Source organism: Dermacentor albipictus, chromosome 4 (assembly GCF_038994185.2).
Source record: "Dermacentor albipictus isolate Rhodes 1998 colony chromosome 4, USDA_Dalb.pri_finalv2, whole genome shotgun sequence".
Taxonomy (NCBI): Eukaryota; Metazoa; Arthropoda; class Arachnida; order Ixodida; family Ixodidae; genus Dermacentor; species Dermacentor albipictus.
This window is the reverse complement of record NC_091824.1, coordinates 11524770-11546815: the sequence shown is the minus strand read 5'-3', so window position 1 is coordinate 11546815 and position 22046 is coordinate 11524770. Positions and strand designations below refer to the sequence as shown.

General features: G+C 44.3%; 1 protein-coding gene and 1 long non-coding RNA gene across 3 annotated transcripts in view; one reads left to right on the top strand and one right to left on the bottom strand.

The window, feature by feature from the left end:
• LOC135904932 (uncharacterized) overlaps positions 1-22046 on the top strand; it is a 240890-nt gene that overhangs the window by 85660 nt on the left and 133184 nt on the right. Inside the window, exon 2 of the long non-coding RNA XR_011513814.1 lies at positions 10067-10396. This is a non-coding gene — a long non-coding RNA (uncharacterized lncRNA). The remainder of the gene's footprint in view (positions 1-10066; positions 10397-22046) is intronic.
• The window catches only part of pyd (zonula occludens-like protein polychaetoid), a 448973-nt gene continuing 445118 nt past the window's right edge, over positions 18192-22046 (bottom strand). For both annotated transcript variants that reach the window (XM_065435932.2, XM_065435931.2), the window contains exon 21: positions 18192-19839. In XM_065435932.2, coding sequence (XP_065292004.2) covers positions 19626-19839 — 214 coding nt within the window. In that variant the 3' untranslated portion in view covers positions 18192-19625. The remainder of the gene's footprint in view (positions 19840-22046) is intronic.

Below are 22046 nucleotides of genomic sequence, written 5' to 3'. Positions count from 1 at the left end.
ACTCGCTGAAACATGCAGAATGGTTGTGGTTCTGGTTGCATGTCTAAACTGGCTGTGCTTGGCTCACTCAATCTCATCCCATTGGACCACGAATATCCTCTGGACATCCCGATAAGATCCGAACGTCCAAATCCCGGTCAGGATGTCCAGTGGATAACATGTGGACAATAATTTCGGGATGTCCTATTTAAGACATCCTTCAGACATCCACACGATTAACTTCTGGGATCTAAACAAAATCCCAAAACTTTAATCCTATGGATGTCCGAAGGATGTGTTCAACGGGATGTCCCGTACCGGCCTTATGTGGGACCAACACACAGTCCAACACGTACTATGTGATCATATCGCGGCATATAAATCTCTACCACGGCTGCCTTCAGCGCACGCTCTTCCGAAAAGACATGTCAGCCAGCAATATGAAGTTGCTGCACTCATAATCAAACTTCCAATGCAGACGATAAATGGAGAAGTTGAAATGAACGACCGAAACTGCACAAGCATATCGGGAGGAAACGTCACAAAGCGGCAAGTAGAACGCCGGAACATCTGCGCATTACCACCTACCGCAAAGCTAACCCGCGTAACCGAATCAATCGTGTCCTATTGCTCCCACGCTCTCCGAACAATTCGAGAAAGAGGAGTACGGCAAGCTCAGCAACGCCTGCAACCCCTGCCGTTGTACAGAGCAGTGACTGTCTTTACCCAGTCGAATCACCACTGTCTGTTGCACGCACACGCACGCTTTGCGCTGATTTGCGCGTAGTCGGTCACATGACTTAACGACGTGATCTTATTGGATCTCTTCGCCCTTCTTTGCAAGCTCGGAATGCCTGAAGGCTTGCAAAGGTTGCTGGGTTGGTGTGCTCCGCGCTCTCACACGCTCAGTTCGCGCGCTCTCTTTGAACGTGGTGGTTGTATCGTTGTGCCATGTGCTCATGAGTTCCAGGGTGAGCTTTGGTCAGCTCCAGGTGAACGTTTTTGTCATGCGCTTTGGAGCTCCATTTCTGCGGCACCTGTACGTCTTACGCCTATCAAGAGGTAAGTGACAGTTCATGAAATCAATGTTTTTCTATTAGCAGCCCCGCAAGTCTGCGCATAATCGAAGGACGGGCATTGTAGTACATCCCCATCTTTTGCAGCGACGGTAACATCAATCGGCGGTTGACCATGCGTTCTGTTGCGTTTGATCGCATCGTACTACCTTTCCGCAAACTTCTGAGCTTACTCTGTCCTATATTTCTGCGCAGCGCTGATATCCGCTAAAAAAAATTCTGAATTCGAAACTTTAGAACCGTTAACTCCCCTGTAGCACACAGGATGAGCCCACGAAAGTTATCGTTGTTTTTACTGAACATGCAGTGGCGAATAATAAGAAAATGAATATTAATTATAATAGCTTCCCGACACACACCGTCCAGAATAGCCTTGCTTCAGCTTCGTTTGCGTTTTCTTTGCGTAACCGTGATTGCGATAGCAATCAATCGTACAACTGCGTAAGCTTGAAATAGCTGAAATTTTGTACGCATTTGTATCGCGGTCGGGGCACATTTCTGCACGTTATGGCCGGCAGCGCTGCTGAATTTTAATACGCCTGTCTTTAGGGCTGCTATATTCTTACTAACAGTGCATGCACTTTTCTTGGAATAACTAAACTTTAGGGCGACTTGTTAGACTGTTAGACTTAATGGCTTGTTCGCAAGAGGTCGTATGTTTTAGTACGTAACAGTGAAACTTTCTCTTACTTGACTGATTCCTTCGCGTGCTCGTAGTGATAACCGTGTCGCTTAAACTTCGGTACGTGTGCTGTTGGCGTTTTGTTTGCGTAACAGGGATTTCCAAAGTAATAGTAAAACTGCGTTCGTTCGGGATAATAGAACTTTGTTGTTGTTTGTATCGCGATTTCAGAATTTGCAACCCGTGATGGCCGGTCGCGCTGCTGAATTTAACAGCTCGTGTATTTACGGCTGGTATTGTTTTTTGGCTAACAGTGTCGTGCACGTTGTCGCGATAACGAGACATCTGGGCCACTTGTTAGGTTTCTGCTTATTTACACGTGAACGGATGCATGCTAGTATGGTGTTACGGTCAAATTCACGTCTCAGCTTTGTAACGACGAAACGTGCGCGCTGATGAGCTCGTTCGCACGTGGTCGCAATTTCTTTATTATAAGGGCACATTCACACCGGCGACTTGAGGAGGTCGCGCGACCAAGTTGGTCCCTTTGCGACCAGTCGCAAATGGTCGCAAACGGTCGCCTTTCTCGAAAAGCGACCATTTTGGGCGAGTCGCTCTCTGCGCGATTTTTCAGTCGCGCGACCGTGGTCGCAAAACTGATAAACCAATCAGCGGCGCACCGGAAGTTATCCTTCGTGTGTCTACATCCGGCCTCCTCCGGCGTCACATTCAAATTCCGCGTAGATTCCGAGAGTTCTCGCTGAGAACGATAATCTCCGGGATTGCGACTTGCGGGTCGCGCTCAGCCGGGCTTGCCGGTGTGAACATCAGTCGCCTTCGGTCGCTTTTTGATTGCGAGTCGCAAATGGTCGCGCGACCTCCTCAAGTCGCCGGTGTTTAGTGAGGGTTGACTCCATCACACGCTCGTAGTGAGTAACCGTGTTGCTTAAGCTTCGTCTGCCATTGCTGTTTTGTTTGCTTAACGATCGCGATAGCAATCGTAAAAACTGCGTAATTAGGATGGATCAACTGAATTTACTTATTTCAATACTCTTAATGTCACGCAGGGCGTTACAAAGAGGGGTGGGATTCTATACAATAAATGGAAATCGTGGTTTTGAAGTATATGATGGGACAACTTGTCGCTGACCTTAGAAGAAGGAATAACCGTGCACGTTTGTACGTGAACTTGGGACGTGGAATACAGATGTAGGCATCTGTGTCACGATCGGAGCACTTGCTGCGCGTGATGGCTAATTGGGCCGGCCGCACTGCTGAACTTTACCACGCTTGTCTTTACGGCTGGTATACCAACCGTAAAGACAAGCGTGATAAAGTTCAGCAGTGCGGCCGGCCACGTCACCATTACGTACAGCATACATATATGTGCCAAACAGTGACATGCACATTTTTCGAAATAACGAAACTTTGGGACAGCTTGTTAGGCTGCTGCCTATTTGCATGTGGTCGGATGCATGCTATTATGAGGGTAATAAGATCAAGCTTAGGCCTCAGCTTCCTGTAACGATTGACACATTTACGCTACTTCTACTATAGCTCGTTCGCACGTGGTCGTATTGTTTCGTATTAATAATGGGGAACGTTTGTCGATCTTCGTTGACTGCTAAATTTGCGTCACGCTACCGCCCTCACTGATTAACCGTGTCGCCAATTGAGCTTCGTCTGCCGTTTGAGTTTTCTTTGCGTAACTGCGACTGCGAGAGCGATCGTAAAATAGCATGCGGTTGAAATAACTACACATTTGTGGGCATTTTTACCGCGATCCCAGCACTTGTTGCACGTGATGGTTGGCCTGCCGCGCTGCTGAATTTTCCCACGCGTTTCTGTCATACAATGCCCTACACGTTCATTTCTGGGAATAGCGAAATTTTGGGCGACATCTTTTACACGTTCTCAGGTGCATGCTAGTATGCTGGTGAGGTCAAGCTTACGTCTCAGATGTCTGTAACGATCGAATCGTTTACGCCTATTAGGCTATCGCTCCGAATTCGCACGTTGTCCTATTTTTAGTAATGGAGTCCCGGCCGCGGGGCCCGCATTTTGATGAGGGCGATATGCGAAAACACCCGTGTACTTGGATTTAGGTGCATGTTAAGAACCTCAGGTGGTCGAAATTTCCGGAATCCTCCACTACGGCGTGCCTCATAATCAGAAAGTGATTTTGGCACGTAAAAACCCCATAATTTAATTTGACTGTTAATTAAATTTCTGTCGGGTGCGCGTTTTATCGCGTTTTGCTGGACACAATAAGAGTTCACTCACTCTGTCAGGTGATTTACCGTGTCGCCTAAGTTTTGTCTACCGGAGTTTTATTCGCATAATCGCGTTTGCAAGACCAATACTATCGTGGAAGTTCCAAATAACGGAACTATATTGTAGGCATTTGTATTTCAGTGGCAGCACCTCCCACACAGGGCGGTTGACCAACCGTGCTGCTTCAGTTTTCTCGCATTTGCTATCATTTGGGCCAGCATTTGTGCTGACATGTGTGCGCGACGCGCTGGACAAGATTACGAGCCTGTTGCATCCCATGTTGTCATTGTATATTTACTGGAGTTATATAGTGGACAATCGCCTAATTTTTGTATTATTATTGCGATAGGAATTGTACGGACACTCCTGATGAAATTCCGCTGACGCGGACGTGCGCCGCGATGGGTATTGGCCTCGAGCTCCACCACTGGAAAAGCTGGCGCCACCGTCGGCGTGACGTGCTAGGAGGGATCACGTGGACATAGCGGCCGCGTCGGCTGCTTCGGGCGCGCCGAAGCAAGCTGAAAACGAGTTTAAATTCCCTCGTACGCTGCGGTCCTCATTTAGTGGCGAAATTTTCCCGCTTCGAGCGTCTCCTTTACAAAGCTTGAAAACACTACAATAGGTAGTGGCTGCCTTTGAAGGCGCGCAACATGGTAGGCTACTGCTCGGTGCCGCAGGGCCGGACGCACGTAACGGAAGCCGGTGTCAGCCTTATTCACATGTAGCCGCAGGACAAGAAGCTGCGTGAAGCTTGGCTCGCGAAACATAAAACCGGCAAATAGTCATCGGCTACAACTCGGGTATGCAGCAAGCACAGAGGCAAGGAAGATTTCTGCTACGGCGCCCGGTCTGCAATGTTCTGAAAACGCGCACTGAGACGCTCGCCCCAGTCCGCTACTCGACTAATGTCATGATGGTTTGGTCTATGAACTTGTCGATGCTATAGATACTGGCAAGTTCAGTGGAGTGGAAAGGCAGCGGTAAGAAGCACATTTAAAAGAAGCATGGCATATGGTCATGTTTATGTTATGAATTAATGCACTGGATTACAGAAAAGGAGCAGAGGGGAATTGCACGCTGAGAACACCGATAAACATACAGTGCGACGCAACTGGAGATATAATATTGAAAGTTCAAAGAATTTAGAAGAAAAAAAAAGATTGAATCGTCGCGACGGCACATCACAGTCACTGTAGGCGTCGAAGTCTCTACAATGAAATTATTTTTGAACAGCTCTGATAGCGCCCAAGCAACAATGGTTGCTTGGATACTGTCAAATGCTCATATTCTGCGGCCTAAAGCTCATGGCACGGTGCGAAAACACGCGCGCGGGGAAACCGAAACAGTGGGCGGACAAGCATGCAGACGCGCAGTCGGTCGCTGCGAATCTGTGCGACCGCTGCATTGAGGCTTCATTCTATTACGCTCCATTTAATTATACAAACACTATAAGAACGTATTTCACGTAGTTTGCTATCAGCGTTTACCTAACTTTCACGCAAGAAGCCGGTTCGGGAGACTCCATCGCGGCGACCGCGCGCAGTGGCGTTCACTGTACGTATTCGGTAAAGAGATAACGTCTGTAAACGATTGTGTGCTTTCAGTTTGCCCAAGATTATTATTAAGACAGTAAGAAACTTCTCTCGTTTCGAAAGTACTTACAGAAATGTCCGGGATAGCTCGCGCGTGGTGTTTTCAGTGAGCGCTGACAGCAAAACCTACGAGGAGCGCGCCACGTGATCCCTCATACTACGCCAGCGAGGCGCTTCCGATAGATGGCGACTCCGTAACTCCTCGCCGCCAATAGTGGCTTCATGGGCGCTGTTCCCGCGCAGCTTAGTGTCGAAGTTCGCGTAAATTTGGCCCTGGAAAGGCATTGTGGCTGGAAGCAGCAGGAAGCGATCGCGTGTTGCTACCGCCCCCTCTTCACACCAGCGTTCATACAGCGTGTTTACCGTCAGGGAGATGTGTTCATGCTTGGCTTTGCGCACGACACTGTTTGTTAATTTAACAAGGAAGCGAAGGTTTACTGTAACTTAAAGTGGCGATAACACGTACAGCTGCTTAAATATAGCCGTTTGGTAATTTGCTGTTCCAATCGCTGCTTCGCTTTTCGCACGAAACTATGCTATGCTGACGTAGTGACTAGGAGAATTCCTTTTATCTTTGTACAGAGATGAAATCATTACTTTTCTGATAACTGTTCGCTCAACGAGTTTGTATTAAGCCACAAAGAAGCAAAGTTGCTGTCAGAACCTGTTAAATGTGCAGGTTTTAAATAGCAATTTTCGTAAACATTTCTAACACGTTTTTATTGCATACTTTACAGCCATGCTGTGTTCCTGCCATGAGCCTGGTGTCACTTTGAGTCGACATAATTCTTCGTTGATGACCAGCACAGAAACAAGCCCACGGAAATCTGCTAACCTTCTTAGTACCTCTGGTCTCAGCAATGTATTTTCTTGTTTGCGACCACTGGAACCGATCCTTCAGGATTACTAGTAAATTGTGTAGCGTACCCCGGATCTCTTCTGTTCTGCATCTGAAACTATGGACGAAAGACTTCACCCAGCGTGTGGCGACTTCCTTATGGGCTGATATACCTGTGAACTCTGGGTTACTTTTTGTCTCTGGGACTGTTCAAGCAAGCCCACAGAAATGCCCCACTAAATTTCTTAGTACACGTGAACTGCAATGTAGTTGTCTTCGACCGCTGAGCCAGCCTGGAGTGAGCCTTAGTAAAATGTTTAGTCGCCAAGATACCTGCAATCTTTTCACAAGTATTTGTATCTGCTGCCATGGAAGAACAGCCACGCTCTGCCTCTGGTAACTTCCATCGAGGCTCTTTGACACCCGTGAATTTTTAGGATGAAATTGTGTTTTTGTGTGGCCGCTGAAGCAAGCCCACACAAATCCTCTATTAGCTTTTCATATGAGTGAACTCATATAATGCTGAAGCGATCATGCTGGAAGCTTTTAGTTAATTGTGTAGTCGCCAGGGTACCTGTGACGTTTCAGCAATATTTGGCTGTGGCCACGGAGAGGTCACATTCAGCTTCTGTTTACTTGCTTAGAGACCTTCAAGCCTCTAAGCAAGTAAACAGAAGCAGAAGAAACTAACACAAATTCACTTATGGTGAATTTATGTTTGTGACCACTCAAGTGCAGCAAGTGTCTTGTAACTCTAGCACTTGTGACATCAGTTTGGTATTGTGTTGAAGCAAGTGTTTTGTAACTGCTTTTGTATCTGTGAACTCTCCAGTAATGTTCGTGTTTGCAACTGCTTAAGTGATCCTTGAGTAATTTTTTAATGCCCAGTGTGTCTATAAAATATGTAGTACTTCTACTGTGTGCAACCGCTGAAGGAGGCCTGCAGAAAGTGGAGTAGCTTCCGTCATGGCTAAGACACCTCTGAACTTTCCAGTAAATATTGTATTTATGGGCCCGCGACCGTTGAAGTGAGCCAGCTCACAGTAGCCCTCCTACTAACTTCCTTTGTACCCCCACCCTTGCATAGGGCTTTTGAAGTTCTTTTACTGGCCGAGGTGCATCTGCGAATTATTAGCTCAACTGAAATGGTCTTGTCACTACACACGAAAGTGTCGATGTTTGCTCTGGTCACCTTTGCCAGAACTTGTTATGGATGCACAGAGCATTTGCTCTACACTCTAAGAACAGTTGCACCCTTTGGGGTGTAAATTTGCGACAGAACAATAATTGTCATCTGTCTTACTTGCCTTTCCTTTCTTGAAAACCCTGCGCTCATTACTTTCCTGTCGAGAATGCTCTGTCATGCTGATAATGCGCATGCCGTTCGTGACATGGAAGTACTGGGCTTGCAGCGTTAAAGAAAGGAAATGCAGGCAAGTCAGATGACGATTATTGTTCTGTGGAAAATATACACCCCAAAGGGTGCAACTGTTTTTAGAGTGTAAATGGATGATCATACAGCAGCTGTTTGTCTATATATGACCACTGAACTAGCCTCGAGTAATTTTGTTAATTGCCTAATGTAGTTGTGACATCTTAATTTAGCATACCTCGTGTTTGTGTATGTAACTACTGAATATGGCCTAGGGAAAGGCTCTGGCAACTTAAAGTGGCTAACATATCTAAACATTTCAGCAAATTTTTCATTGATGTGCCTGCGACCACGACAGTGAGCCCACAGCAAGACTTGTGATAAGTTCCATAGTGGCCCCACTGCGAATTCTTAAATTTTTTTGCTACCCAAAGTGCATTTGTAAAGAGTTTGAATAATGTGCACGTTTACTAACCATGGTGCGGCATAAATAACTCCTAATAGCTGAACTTGTATGATGAAATTATCGAGTTTTATTTGCATTGATGGGTTTTACTAAAAACTGTTAGTGCATTTTAGAGTTCAACGAGTGATCTTCCTGCAACTGTTCTATTGAAATAAATGCTGTAATTTTAATGAGATTGTCAAATGATTCAGCAGCCTGCAGAACTTAGTTCTGTAGCTAAGTCCCTGTTAGCACAAAGAAGTATAGGTTGCATGTCAATATGTTTTGAATTCATGCATTTTTATCAAGTTGTATGTAATGTATTTGCTTAGCATAGCAGGGAACCATGTGCACAATGCTTAGTTGCACTGCAGCCTTCATTTAACATGCTTTGAGATGCGGTGGGCTGCATTCCTGGCTTATCTCCTGGTACTTCAGCTTTTGCATGACAAAAATATTTGGTTGACTTATTGGATTCCTGGATTTTTTGTGTTGCTCTGGTATACACTGACGCCATGAATGCTTAACCAATTTTCTCTGCTTGCATATAACTTACTATTTATAGATGTGAATTTCAAGGCTGTATTATTTGTATCATTTTATACTATTCACTTTCTGTAATATAATTTCTTGCAGCATTCTATTGTTCATTTTTTTACCCTTATGCATTTCTGTTATACAATGTTCACTAATGTTCATCTTTTTTTTCCTCGTTTATCCATTATGTTACGTTTGTGTTCTCTTTATTTTGCACGGTGCCATTTCTAGGGGGTACAGACCTTGTCAAGCCGAATTCATTTGGCTTTTTGTCTGTACTCCTGTCATCTGTACATGTATAGATGCAAAATAAACTTGAATTGAAATTCACCACTGGGATGGATCTTCAAGAGCCATGCAGTTCCTTTTGATCATTGCCTACAAGTCATCACAAAACCAGCTTACTTTGTTAATGGTATGTAAACTGCAGCAGGCTTGCTGCACTGTAGGGCCCATTCTGAGGAAAGTCCCAATTATGGTAATTTGTAATCAATATGGACGCCCTGTGGATATCCTCAATCCCCAACCAAATGTCCCAGAAGCGTCCTACATCCTCGCAAAAATGTCCTTGGGATGTACTCCGGGTTATGCAATAAGAATAATCCATATTTAAACATCTCTTGGACGTCCGAATATCCCATTATGACGTTCGGAGGACGTTTCTATGAACGTCAATCCCAGGGACGTCCGAATGTCCCGTTTTCGATCTCTGCTGGGCATCTGTAGGACGCTGGTGCTCCAATGGGATTATCTTCAAAGGTCCTGCGGACGTCCGAAAATTTGATTTTGATGTACGATGGACGTTCGTGGGATGTGCAATTCTCTTGCGTCGGACGATCCTATGGACATCCGTAGTACATCATCGGGACTTCTAGGGATGTCCGACGGACATCAAAATCTCCTTTGTAGGACGTCCTTTGGACATTCACTGGAGATCTGTGGTCCAGTGGGATAAAAGAGCTCTGTGAAGGAACAACGCCCCTGGTTGACACCTTGTCTTTTAAGACTGGCTGAAAAAGCTGACATATCCACTTTCATTTTTTTTATTCTGTGATTTGCCCAGTAACATTTTTGTCAAGCTGTCAATTACATACAAACTTAAAGCCAAATTCAGAGAATGAAATGGTTAGTTTTCATTGATCATGCAACTCTATAATGACAGTGATGGATAATAGTGTTATGTATTAGAAATGTTCTTAGCACAGCTGATGACTTGGCTTACTATGACCAGAGGTAACATGCAATAATATGTTACTAGATACTTGCCATGGCATGAAACCAGCGCAGTCATGACTGTGTCACTCACAAACTTCTTGTTCTTCGTGCAGGTGCTTATCGGACAATTTTCATGGCAATGCCCCATCGAGACACAACTAGCCGGCGTAAAGGAATCTGCGTCATCGGACATTGATTCGTGGTGCAGTTCTTGGTGCTGTGAAGGGATTGACGAGAGCAGCGGAGAGCTCACCGGCGAGGAATTCTGCACCGTCGACTCTTTTGGTCGCTGCCCGCTGCCAGTTTGCCAACCATGGTTTAACCAGTTTAACAGCGAGGACGACTACTGCCTATATAAGCAGCTGATCTTCAGTTCGCCTTCGGGGCGGGAAACCAGCGTGGCCATGACTGCGTCGCTCACAAACTTCTTGTTCTTCGTGCAGGTTAGTTATGATGATATATGTTGCACTCATCCTGTTCTTGCACTGCCAGTTTCACCCCCTGTACTTTTTGCAACTGTCAGTTCAAACTGCGCCACCGTTTCTTTCCTTTTATCTTTAGTTATTGCTATTGTGCGGTGACATTGAAAGAAACCCGACTCCCGGAGACGACATACGAAACCAGCTTTTGAATGGACAGAAAGAGATAAAGAGTAAGCTAAACCCCATTGAGCAGTATCAAGCTGATAAAAAAAAAGGCAATGTGCAACCTTACTGCGCGCATGACCAAACTTGAATAACAAATTACTAAGCTAAAGGAACTGCAGAATACTGTCAGGGAGTGCAAAAAAATTAGTGAATCGCAAGAAGTTAAGCTGGAATTCCTGGTTAACAAGGTAGATGATCTCAAGAAATGGAGCAGAAGGAGCAAGCTGCTTTTTTATGGGGTCTAAAATAACAACGAGCATGAAAAGTATCAAGTATCTGAAAAACACATTTTGGAAATCTGTCGGTCCACAGTGAAATGTGACGTAAACATTGAAAGAGTGCACCGCCTTGGAAGGTTCCCAGGGTGTCTACCAAGTTGACATTTCCACATTCCCTGAGTTTTCCAGGTTTTCCCTGAGTGCCATTGCAAATTTCCCTGAGTGATGCAGAACTATGTTTTATATCAACACGGGCTGAAACCATATCGCCTGATGCTGTCACTCTCTAGTAAGCACATGAAAAAGAAAGCAACTTAGTCCCATTTGAATACTAAGGAGCAGTGTTGGTGTTATTCAAAAAGAGAATAGAAGGCAGGGGTTAGTAAAATGAACAGCAAATAAAGTGTCTTCGAAAACAATTGCAAATAGGGTCGGACATTATCAAATAAGAATAAAAAGGAGATGCATACAAAGGCAAATATTTTCTAATATGAGCTATTTCTATCAACTGATAGCAACCTCAGTGGGATGAGGCCTGAACTCTGTCACAATTGAGATTCTCTCTCAAGAGCTCGTAAGTCAACCTCAACAGTCCTGACATACTCTCAGCCCGCGCACAACGCCCGAGTGTTGTGTTGCACTGCTTCAAAGAGTGCATTTTGGTTTGGATGAGGAACACCTGCATCTCGGCATCAGCCAAAACTTTATTTTTTGAGCTCAAGCTCTTTCAAAACGGCGGCAACAAGCTTCCTTTCTCGTTTATTCCTCAATGCGTAGGTCACTTCTGTTCTTGTCCGCCTTCCGCCACTCGTTCGCCCCAAGGACCATTTGAAGCATCTTGATCAGTTGCACAGTCCACGACCGATTTTTCGAGCTCCCTAGGGGCCGAAAAAACGTCCGAAAAATCGGCCAGTTTGAAAAAAATAAATGCGTGTCATTTACTGCCCTTAGGGGCTCAAACCGCCACAGGCACGTTCGAAAACGCTCTGAAGGCCTGTCGGTACACGTATTAGGCATACCTGTGCTCGTACTGTGACAGGAAATGCCGGGTACCCGCGTGCATAATTAAGATATACATACTGTATTCCGTGGCAATAGCCCCTTCCCACGCTTGTTATGCTTCACTGCAATACTTTTCCGTAAGCTTTACCGAGTAACATTTCTGTACAGAGGCAAAGCTGACTTTCACGAACCGGCATTATGCAACGCACCGTGTTTTCCAGGTTTCTAAGCCAATCGCGAGGACCACAAAGGTGGAGTCCGTGCCATTGCTGACAGCAGCGAATTCATTCAATAAAAAGTTCGGCACCCACTGGCAAGAAGCTTCATAGCGAACGTCGAAGCAGCTAGGCCTAGCGTTGCCGCAGTGGTGGCAACGGGTGCCAGCGGATCTGCGTGCGAGAGTGCCGGTTCGAAGCGGCGAAGTAATCAAGACGGCAGCGGTGGTGCCTTTGATTAATGCCGTTTCGGACCTGCGGTCGCGGCAAAAGGTCCGTAAAATCGGACGGCAAAGAGTTCTTGCGTCGGAAATTTCACACGTTCTGATACGTTGACACTATGGGGTACGAGGTGGCGCCGCGAAGCCGTCCAAATTATTGGGAATCCGGAAAGTCGCTCGTTGACTGTACACTGGCAACTCCTCCTGCCAACGACAGGGCGTCAAAGACGATTCATTACGATTCCTGTCTGCTACTCGAGCCAGCATTACCGCGACTTTCGACCCTTTCAATAAAATTGCCGCTAATTTTCCCTGATAGAGGCCCAAATTCCCTGAGTTTTCCGTGACTTTTTCCAGACTACGCGAAATCCCTGAGAATTCCCGGTTTTCCCGGTTGGTAGACACCCTGGTTCCAGTCGGGAAAAAAACCGACCAATAATCGTCAAATTTACCACGCTCAAAGACAAGCAGGCTGTACTGGCAAATGCAAAAAAGTTGAAAGAAACAAAAATTAGCATATCGGAATACTTTTCGGAAGGTGTGCGGAAAAAAAGGAAACGGCTATGGGAGTATGCGAAGGAGCACTGAACAGAAGGCGATAAGGTAAACCTAAAGTACGACACACTATACTTAAACGAGACGAAGTATGTATATGAGTCACTCAAACAGGTTTTCCAGTCTGCTTGACAGGCACGGCGCACAGTACTCCACTTTGACAACAGTACTCGTAGTAAACTGCAGAAGTATTTTCAACAAAACGATGACTTTTTCAGTCTTCTGGAAATTTCGAAGCCAACTGCAGTAATTGGAACTGAGTCGTGGCTGGACGGCGATATAGGTGATAACGAAGTATTTCCAGAGGGCTATGTTTGTTATGGGAAGGATCGCGGTCGTCGTGGAGGAGGCATTTTTATTTTAATTCATGAAACAGTTCTCTTCCGGAAGCTTGAAGTTGATGTTGGCCAAAGTGAGTCAGTATGGGTTCAACTTAGGTTACAGAATGGGAAATCTCTTGCAATGCGTTTGTTTTATTGCCCACCTGGAAGCCTGGTTAAAGTGCTGAGTGACCTGTCTGATACCATGGAGACAATAGATGCTGGTATCTTACATGTAGGTGGTGACTTTAACTTACCTGAAATTCATTGGTCCTGACCAAGCATTACAGGTAACTTATGAAATGCATCAAGAAATGATAAAGATATGCCACTCCTTTGCATTATCTCAACTGGTGCTAGAACCAACTCGAGGAAATAATATATTAGATTTGCTGTTCACTAACCTTCCCACGGTAGTAGACTCTACAATGATAGTACCTGGAATAGATCATAACGCTGTTGTTTGTAACATGAACCTCAGATATGCTAAATGTGTTCATTGTGGCTAGCGACGCACATATGCTTACAAAAAAGCCTGTACACTTGACATATTACGAGCACTAGACACATATTACTATGTTTTTGAAACCTTGTCAGAATCTAATGATGTGCATGAACTGTGGCGCATATTTAAAAGCAATATCTTTTAATTGTGGGAATGATACATTCCATCGTGGTTGATGACGTCATGGCGTGGCAAAAGTAAGCCATGGTATACGAAGGAAGTACGCAAAATCACCAAACTAAGGCAGTATGCTTAAGCTACCTACAAAATGAACTGGTTGGCCACAAGTAAAGATAAATTGCATCAACTTACAAAAGAAATGAAAATTGCAGTGAAAGAGGCTAAGGAAAAATTTTTCGGCTCTTTCCCCTCGCGTATTAAAAACCAGCCTAAAGTATTCTGGAAGTTTATCAAAATGAATAGAAAGGACGACTTATCAATTCCCCCCTTAACGATGCTGGCACCATTGTTCATGAAAATCTGGCCAAAGCAAAATGCTTCAACTCATTCTTTGCTTCGGTGTTTTCTGCACGTGGAAACAGCAGCCAAATTAATACGAATTTTGGCAAAATGGGTGGTGAACCCATGAAAGATATTATAATTGATCAGAGAGGAATAGAACTGATACTCAAGTGGCTGGATGTTGGCAAGGCTTGCGGACCTGGTGGCTTACCTGTTGCATTGCTGTCATCATGCGCTCACTCCGTCTCGAAATATCTTCACGCTATTTTTGATAAGTCATTACAAGAAAGTGCCTTACCTGATGATTGGAAAACTGCAAACCCTGTGCACAAGTTGGGACCCCGTAACAGTGTATTCAATTATCGACCCATTTCTTTGACATGTATTGTTTGCAAAGTGTTTGAACATATCCTTTTTACTAGCATTATAAACCACTTAAACAGATATTCGCTGCTAAGTCCTTGGCAACTTGGATTGCGTACGGGTTTTTCCTGTGTTACCCAGCTAACAGAACTAACACATGATATAGCAAGTGATAATGACTGCTCTATTTATTCGGTTTTTCTCGATTTTAAGAAAGCTTTTGATGTCGTTCCCCACAATTTATTGGTAGAGGAGTTATCATGGTTTTAAACACATGAGTTATTGCCTGGATTAAGGAATATTAAGCTCAAGGCACCAGAAGGTAGTTTTAAACAGCCAACACTCAGATAACATTGAGGTAACATCAGGAGTACCACAGGGATATGTCCTGGGCCCTCTGCTATTTTTAATCTACATGAATGACATATGTCTTTATATTTAATCTGCTGTATGTTTATTTGCAGATGATTGCGTGTTATATAAAGTCATTCATAATGGAAATGATTGTTTTGCCTTGCAAGAGGATCTGAACAGGGTTACGGATTGGTGCAAAAAGTGGGGCATGCGTATAAATTTGCAGAAAACTGTTCACCTGTCTTTTACAAGAAAACGTACTCCTCATCAATTTAAGTACAAAATAAGCACTCAACAGAGGTCACCTGTATCCGAGTTCAAATATCTCGGTGTTTTTTTTTACCTCCAATCCATCATGGCACTGTCATATTTAATATGTTTCAGCCAAGGCGTGTAGGATACTAGGTTTCTCGCGATGAAATGCAAAACATTTTCCTTTGGAAACTAAGCAACTCCTGTATACTACGAATGTTAGATTTGTCCTTGATAATGCTTGCACTATATGGGACCCTTGGCTAAAGGTTGATATACAAAAGTTAGAAAGAGTGCAAAATTTAGCGGCTCGTTTTGGGTTCCATAATTACTCTAAGTATTTCAGCGTATCACGTGCGAAAGAGAATCTTGGCTGGGAACTATTAGACGAACGAAGAAAATCACTCAAGTTAAAGTTATTTCATAATATATTTCATTATAGGACTGGTATTGAACGCAATAAGTACATATTTAAGCCTGATTATGTATCTTTATGTATAGATACATGTGAATAAGGTAAGAGAAATAAAATGCAAAACCGAAATGCTAGGAATGTCTTTTTTCTCAAGGATGATTTTGAATTGGAACAGGTTACCGCAGGACTGTCTAACGATGTCTGATTCTAATTATAATGATTCCAATTCTAATGATTCGATGTCTAATTCTGTCTAACGATGCATTTTTTTTCTTGTTATATCATATTCTGTTGATGACTGAAGTTGTGTTCTCAGGATGTGAATGTTGTGCCACAAATTATTTTGCATTTATTATGGAATGACTTATACTGTTTGTTGTATATACTATTTCAACCTACCCCCCCCTCGCCCCCCGTAATGCCACGCTGGTGCTGTGAGTTCTGTAATAAATAAATAAATAAATAAATAAATAAATAAATAAATAAATAAATAAATAAATAAATACCCACCTGGCCCAACTCAGTGCCTCAAAATGCAGATGACATAATTGAAACTGAAGGCAGTGCAACAGCACTGTAACACATTGAGAGCTTTGTACTGTTTTACAAAGCTTAACAGCACATTCTGATGACCACAGCTATTTTTATCATGCAAGGACTCTTTTTCCAAATGTTACAGATGTCAAATAACCAGTGCAATAGTTAGCAGTGCTTCATTCTGTCGATTCATCCATGTGCAGAAGCTTTAGCAACTCAGACAGTAATGGAGGGCAGCAGAATGGCTGTAAAGATGCCACTGCTTTCATATCCCAAACTACACAGTGTATTTTACGGCAGCTATAATTCCTTACAAAAGCAGTCTGATTGGTGGCTGGTATGCCAACAAGAAAGCAACTCTGTTACCTTAGCCCCTCTTCCTCGTTGTGGGCAGGCCAAGCCAATAACTGTGCTTGGCGATTTCTTAATGGTTTAGGTGGCACCATAATATAATGCTCTAGTGAGGCAATTATAACCACACGAAGGCACCTAAGAACAAGCTATGCCTTCAAAGCTCCTATCCACTTATGCGTGGCAACAGCCAAAACTTCGTGTTTATGAAAGTAAGCAGAGCCTGAAAAGGCAGGGTGTCGACCAACCAGGAAAACTGGGAATTATCAGGGATTTTGAATAGTCTGGAAATACTCAGGGAAAACTCGGGGAATTCACACTTCTATCAAGGAAAATAAGCTGTCAGTTTATTGAAAGGGAACAAAAGTTACCCTAATGCTGGCTCGAGTAAAAGAGAGGAATCATAACGAATTGTTTGTGACATCGTGTTGTCAATTGGAGGAGTTGCCAGTGTACAGTCAACAACCACTTGTTGGGACATGCCCGAAAATGAGGAGGGCTTCGCGGCACCACCATGTACCCCACAGAGTCAATGTATAAGAACATAGGAAATTTCGGGTGAAAGAACACTTCACCCTCCAATTTTCTGGACTTTTTACCATGACCGCAGGTCTGAAACGGCATTAATCAAAGCCAATACCGTGGTTTTGATTATCTTGTTGCCTTGAACTAGCGCTCTCGCACGCAGATCCGCTGGCAGCCGTAGCCACCACCGTGGCAACGTGAGGCCTAACTGCTTTGATGTTCGCTATTAAGGTTCTTGCCATTCAGTGGCATGTTCTTCATTGAAAGAATGCACCGCTGCCAGCAACGACACTGGCTCTGCCTCAGTAATCCTAGTGATTGGCTTTGAAGCTTAGAAATCACAGTGCGTTGCATAATGCCAGTTCCCAATTGGCATTTTTGCTTCAGCAGGGCAAAGCTACGCGGTGAAACATGTAAAATACTGCAGTAAAGCTTAAGCGTGGGAAGGGGCAATTGTCACGGCACACAGTACGCATTCCCTAATTATACATGCGTGCATCTGCCGTCTCCTGTCACAGTACGAGCACCGATATGCCTGCTAACTGTACTGGCAGACCCTCAGAGCTTTTTTTTAGACGTGCCTGTGGTGATTTGAGCTTTTAAGGGCAGTAAAAGACATGCATTCATTTTTCCGGACTGCCCGATTTTTCGGACATTGACTGTACAACTGACCAAGAGTATGCTTCAAATAGGCTAGGGGGTGAACGTGCGGTAGAACGAGGACTATCACATTGAGGAATGATCGGGAAAGGAACTGTGCCGCCTTTTCTTTGAAGGAGCTTGAGCTCAAAAAGCAAAGTGTTGGCTGACGCCGAGATGCAGATCACCCTCATCCAAACCAAAATAAACTATTTAAAGCAGTGAAATGCAACACTGAGGCGTTGTGCGCAGGCTGACAGTCAGGGCAGTTTACGCTGACATCGTAACTGCTGAGAGAATCTCACTTGCGACAAGGTTCGGGCCTAATATCAATGAGCTTGCTATCAGTTGATAGAAACAGCGCATTTTCGAAAATATTTGCTTCTAAATGCACCTCTTTTTATTCGTATTTGGAAATGTTTGACTCGGTATGCAATGGGTTTTACCATTTTTTTTTCGAAGATATTTTATTCGTTGGGTATTTTACTAACCCCTCCCTTCAGTTTTTTTCAGAAAACCTGGAAAACTCAGGTAGCTTCAAAACGTCAACTTGGTAGACACAATGTAAGGGCCTAGCTGGTGTAGCTTTGATCATCGTTTGGTTGTGTTGTGGCAGGCAGGGGTGACACATGAAGTTAGTAGAAAACAAGGAACACATGACAATTGAAACATAACTTTATGTTTAGCATTCACAGAACCAATTAGAGCAGATAGAATAAATTGAAATGTTTCATTGCCATGCTGCAAGGAGTCAAACTACACTGCCAACATAGACACTCCCCTTCACCTCGACAAATGTCCGCATTGAGTGCCCTTCCCTGCCTTCTCCCATACTGAAGCTGAGAAACTGCATCACGTTCATGTCACAAGCCCAGACTCCATATTTTTCATTTTTTTCAAACTCCACTATAAGTGGTGACAATGCAGGCAGTGCATATGACACAGAAGCGTTTGTGCATGTAATTTTCCAGCAGGAAGCAGGGCTCTCTCGTGAGGAAGGATGCACAGGCTTTCACTTTATAAATTTTAGCTCTTTTTGAGCTGTGCAGCGGTTTGATACTTTGCAGACATGACTATTGCCACATGAACATGCTTGGAATGACAGAAAGCTGAGCTTGTTGGCAAGGATTCATTATGCAAAAAAGGTGAGGCCTGCACACAGGACACAAGAGAAGAGAAGTGGACAACACGAACACTCACTATAACTGACAACTGAAGGGAGCACTGAGGCGAAAAAAGAAAGAAGACAGAAAACTTGCGCAGATGAGTTTTGTGTCTTCTTTCTTTTTTTTTTTTTGCCTTGGTGCTTCCTTCAGTTGATAATCGGCGTTCATGCTGTCCACTTCTCTTCTCTTGTGTCCTGTCTGCACGCCTCACCTTTTATACATAATGAACATGCTTGTTCTTTTTACCATCCAAAAACTGTTGAGGAACCCTTAAAAAGATTGCTGAAAAAGAAATCAAGCTTACAACACTAACTCAACAATAAGAAAATACTATGTGATATACAAAGAGGCCAAAATAGTTGTTATACACTGCACTCCATTATACTGATGACCTGTAAACGGGAGTCTGCAAAACTAGTAATCACATTTGTCTGCTATAGCTGACCTAACAGACATACCTACAGAACTGTCATAAGTGTACATAACTGTTTTCGATGCAGAGTTAGAGTTGCAAACTTCACACATTGCCAATATTCATTTTGGATTTCAGACCCTAAATCAAACAGCTGGCTTTCTCTCTTAAATGCTCAGTACAATGCCTAAAGATGACATTTCTGCATCAGAGTTGCATTTTAAGAGGGAAATCAGGGTTGGCCCCGAGCTGAAACATTCACTGTAAGTAAAATAGACTTAAAACACGAAGTAGTGTTTGGTGCTCTTTGCACGGGCAGTTTGAGCAGGCCTGCAGCTTATGCACTGCAGGAAGAATAACACTCCTTTTGTTGCACGCACACTGGCCCCGGAAGACAATTGCACTAGCACATTTGTGATTGGGCATCGCTGGACCTTGTCCTGATCGCCCACTGGCACTGGTCTTCCACACAGGATGGCACAGGTTGCATGGCCATTGTTACCACAATGGTCGCTAGAGAGCCGGGGGAGGTGGCGGTCGGAGTGGCTCTGGTTTGCGGTACAGCTCAAAGGCCGAACCCCTGTGCTCTCGGTTGGACAGGTCGAGTGCCGAACGTGGCGGTAGGTTGAGGTAGGGGCCCCCATAGGGCGGTGGCTCCTCCGATGCTCCCGACCATGGCCGTGGGCGGGTTGGCTTTGGTGGGGGCACAGGTCGCCCATCAGAGAGCCTGCAGTACCAGAATGTGGAAGTGTCGGGGCATGGAGTGGGTGACACTAAATAGAAGCAGTTTAAAACTGACAAACATTCAAAACCGTACTTTCAGTTTTTCATAGTGAGAGACTGATCACTAGAAGAGAAAATTGATGCCTGATTTTAATTTTCTTTTTAACGCTGCACTGAAACCATTGCATCAGAATGGCAGTGTGACATCGCAAGTTTCAATGTACATGCATTTGTTTTGTACTTGGACTGTAGTGGGACGGTAAAAGTTATGAAAACTTCTTGCTCATTCAAACGTCTTTGGCTCATTTAGAATCCAACATGCTATTACACCCAAGCAGACACTGTCAAAATCCATGACCTCACTCGTGCGGGAGCTTTAATGCAACATCACCGCCTGTCTTTCGTTCTTACATCTTTTCCGACTTATCAAGCCTTGTGGCAAGAGTGGCTTATTGTGCAAGGGTGATCTAATAAAGGAGCTCAACTGATTTTTATGTTAACTGGTTTCCAGCAAAAGCACAGGTTCATTGGCACTGAAATTTTACACGCAGGTGGCATTTCACGGTGCATGCAGCTTGTATGAATACAATGTCTGGGCCTACTACACTTGCCTGTATCTTCCAGAATAAATAATAGGTACACCTTGTGTGAGGTATCATCAGAAAAAATGAAGATTTTTCATGAGTGGAGCAGTGGAATTATCTTTCATTACAATAGCAAAACAAAGCATGCATGCACAGTGCATTGCTTCAACAGAGAGCATCACTGCTTCACTGCAGTGAAATTGACATACCTTTGTCTGGCATTGCCAGATGAAACACATGCTCCTAACTTATTTGGGCTAAACAACCAAGCAATCTACGAAGACGTGGTATTAACTGAGAATATGCCACCTCCATGTCAATTCCTTTAGTGGTGCCACTTCGCAAACCCTCAAATGATTTCGAAAGCTTGAATGTTGGTTAAAACAATCTGGTGGGCTGGTTGGTTTGAATCCATGACAGAATGTGTAAACGCAACTGAACGAGGACGTAGAAGTTGCAGCAACGTGTGGCTACTACAAAAGCTATACAAGGTGCAGCTTAAATTTTTGGGACCCGTGCTGCTCTCTGAACAATGCATTTCAGCACCAAGCGTCAGCACCAGCTCAGCTTCGTAGCCTACTTGTTGCCACACTTGTTCAGAACACAAAGTTCACTTGACCTTTCGTGACATGCCGCATAAGCAGAACTCAGTAATTTCCGTAAATGACTCCAAAAATGAACAGTGATGGTGCATTCAGCCAAGACTGCTGTGCAAGCCTTTGTGATGATTCAAGAACAAAGAGGGCAATGACATTTTGAGGCCAAACCAAGTCATAGCTTCGCTGAGGACATGCTCCTAAGCGACATAACACCTGTTGTGGTCAATAGAATTATTCCTGCCATATTTCATGATAGAGCAAGTGGTAACAAATTTTAGCTAGATCATTGATTCACTGTGTGACTGCAAGAGATCCTAATTCCACGGACCCCGTGAACTTATACATGTACGGTATATTACAAGAAGCCCCAGAACACAAAAGTAATTTCAGCATCTCAAAAAAAAAAGAAGAAACAATTGGATAGGTTTCCAGCAAAAAGCATTGCCAGGGAAGACAACATACTGCCAGCAGTCTATCCATGTCATCTGCAGGAAACCTCTCTTGCTTGCGTAACCAATGAGCTCAGACAAACACTACTTCCAAGTACTGTATTTACTTCAAATAGGTCGAATCTGAATACAGTCCAGCCCACTTATAACAGCCGCAGATATAACGAACGCTCGCTTAGTACGAACGAGGGCGGTGCTACCCTCAAAATATATATTGGGGCAATGGCACAGTGTCTCACATAGAACGAACTGTTGTGCCCTCAACAATCGGTTAGAGCGAACGCAAAGCTGTCGGGCCCCTGTAGTTGACCGAGCCGGCGGTGTTTGGTGCGGTTTCGCTGGACTGCGAACCCGCGGCAGGCGAATTTCGCGCACTTTGTGTTCCCCTGACATGACGCGAACACAGAGCGCACAAAGCGTACCCCGGCGCTCCTTTGCGGGTAAAATAAAGTAAAAAAAAAAAAGCGCGCGCGCGCGGTGACGAAAGAGAAAGTGGCGCCGCCCGCGTCACTGTGATGCATCCACGTGATCTGCATCGGCCAATCCGAAAAGTCAGGCGTCTGCTCTACCGGCTCAAAC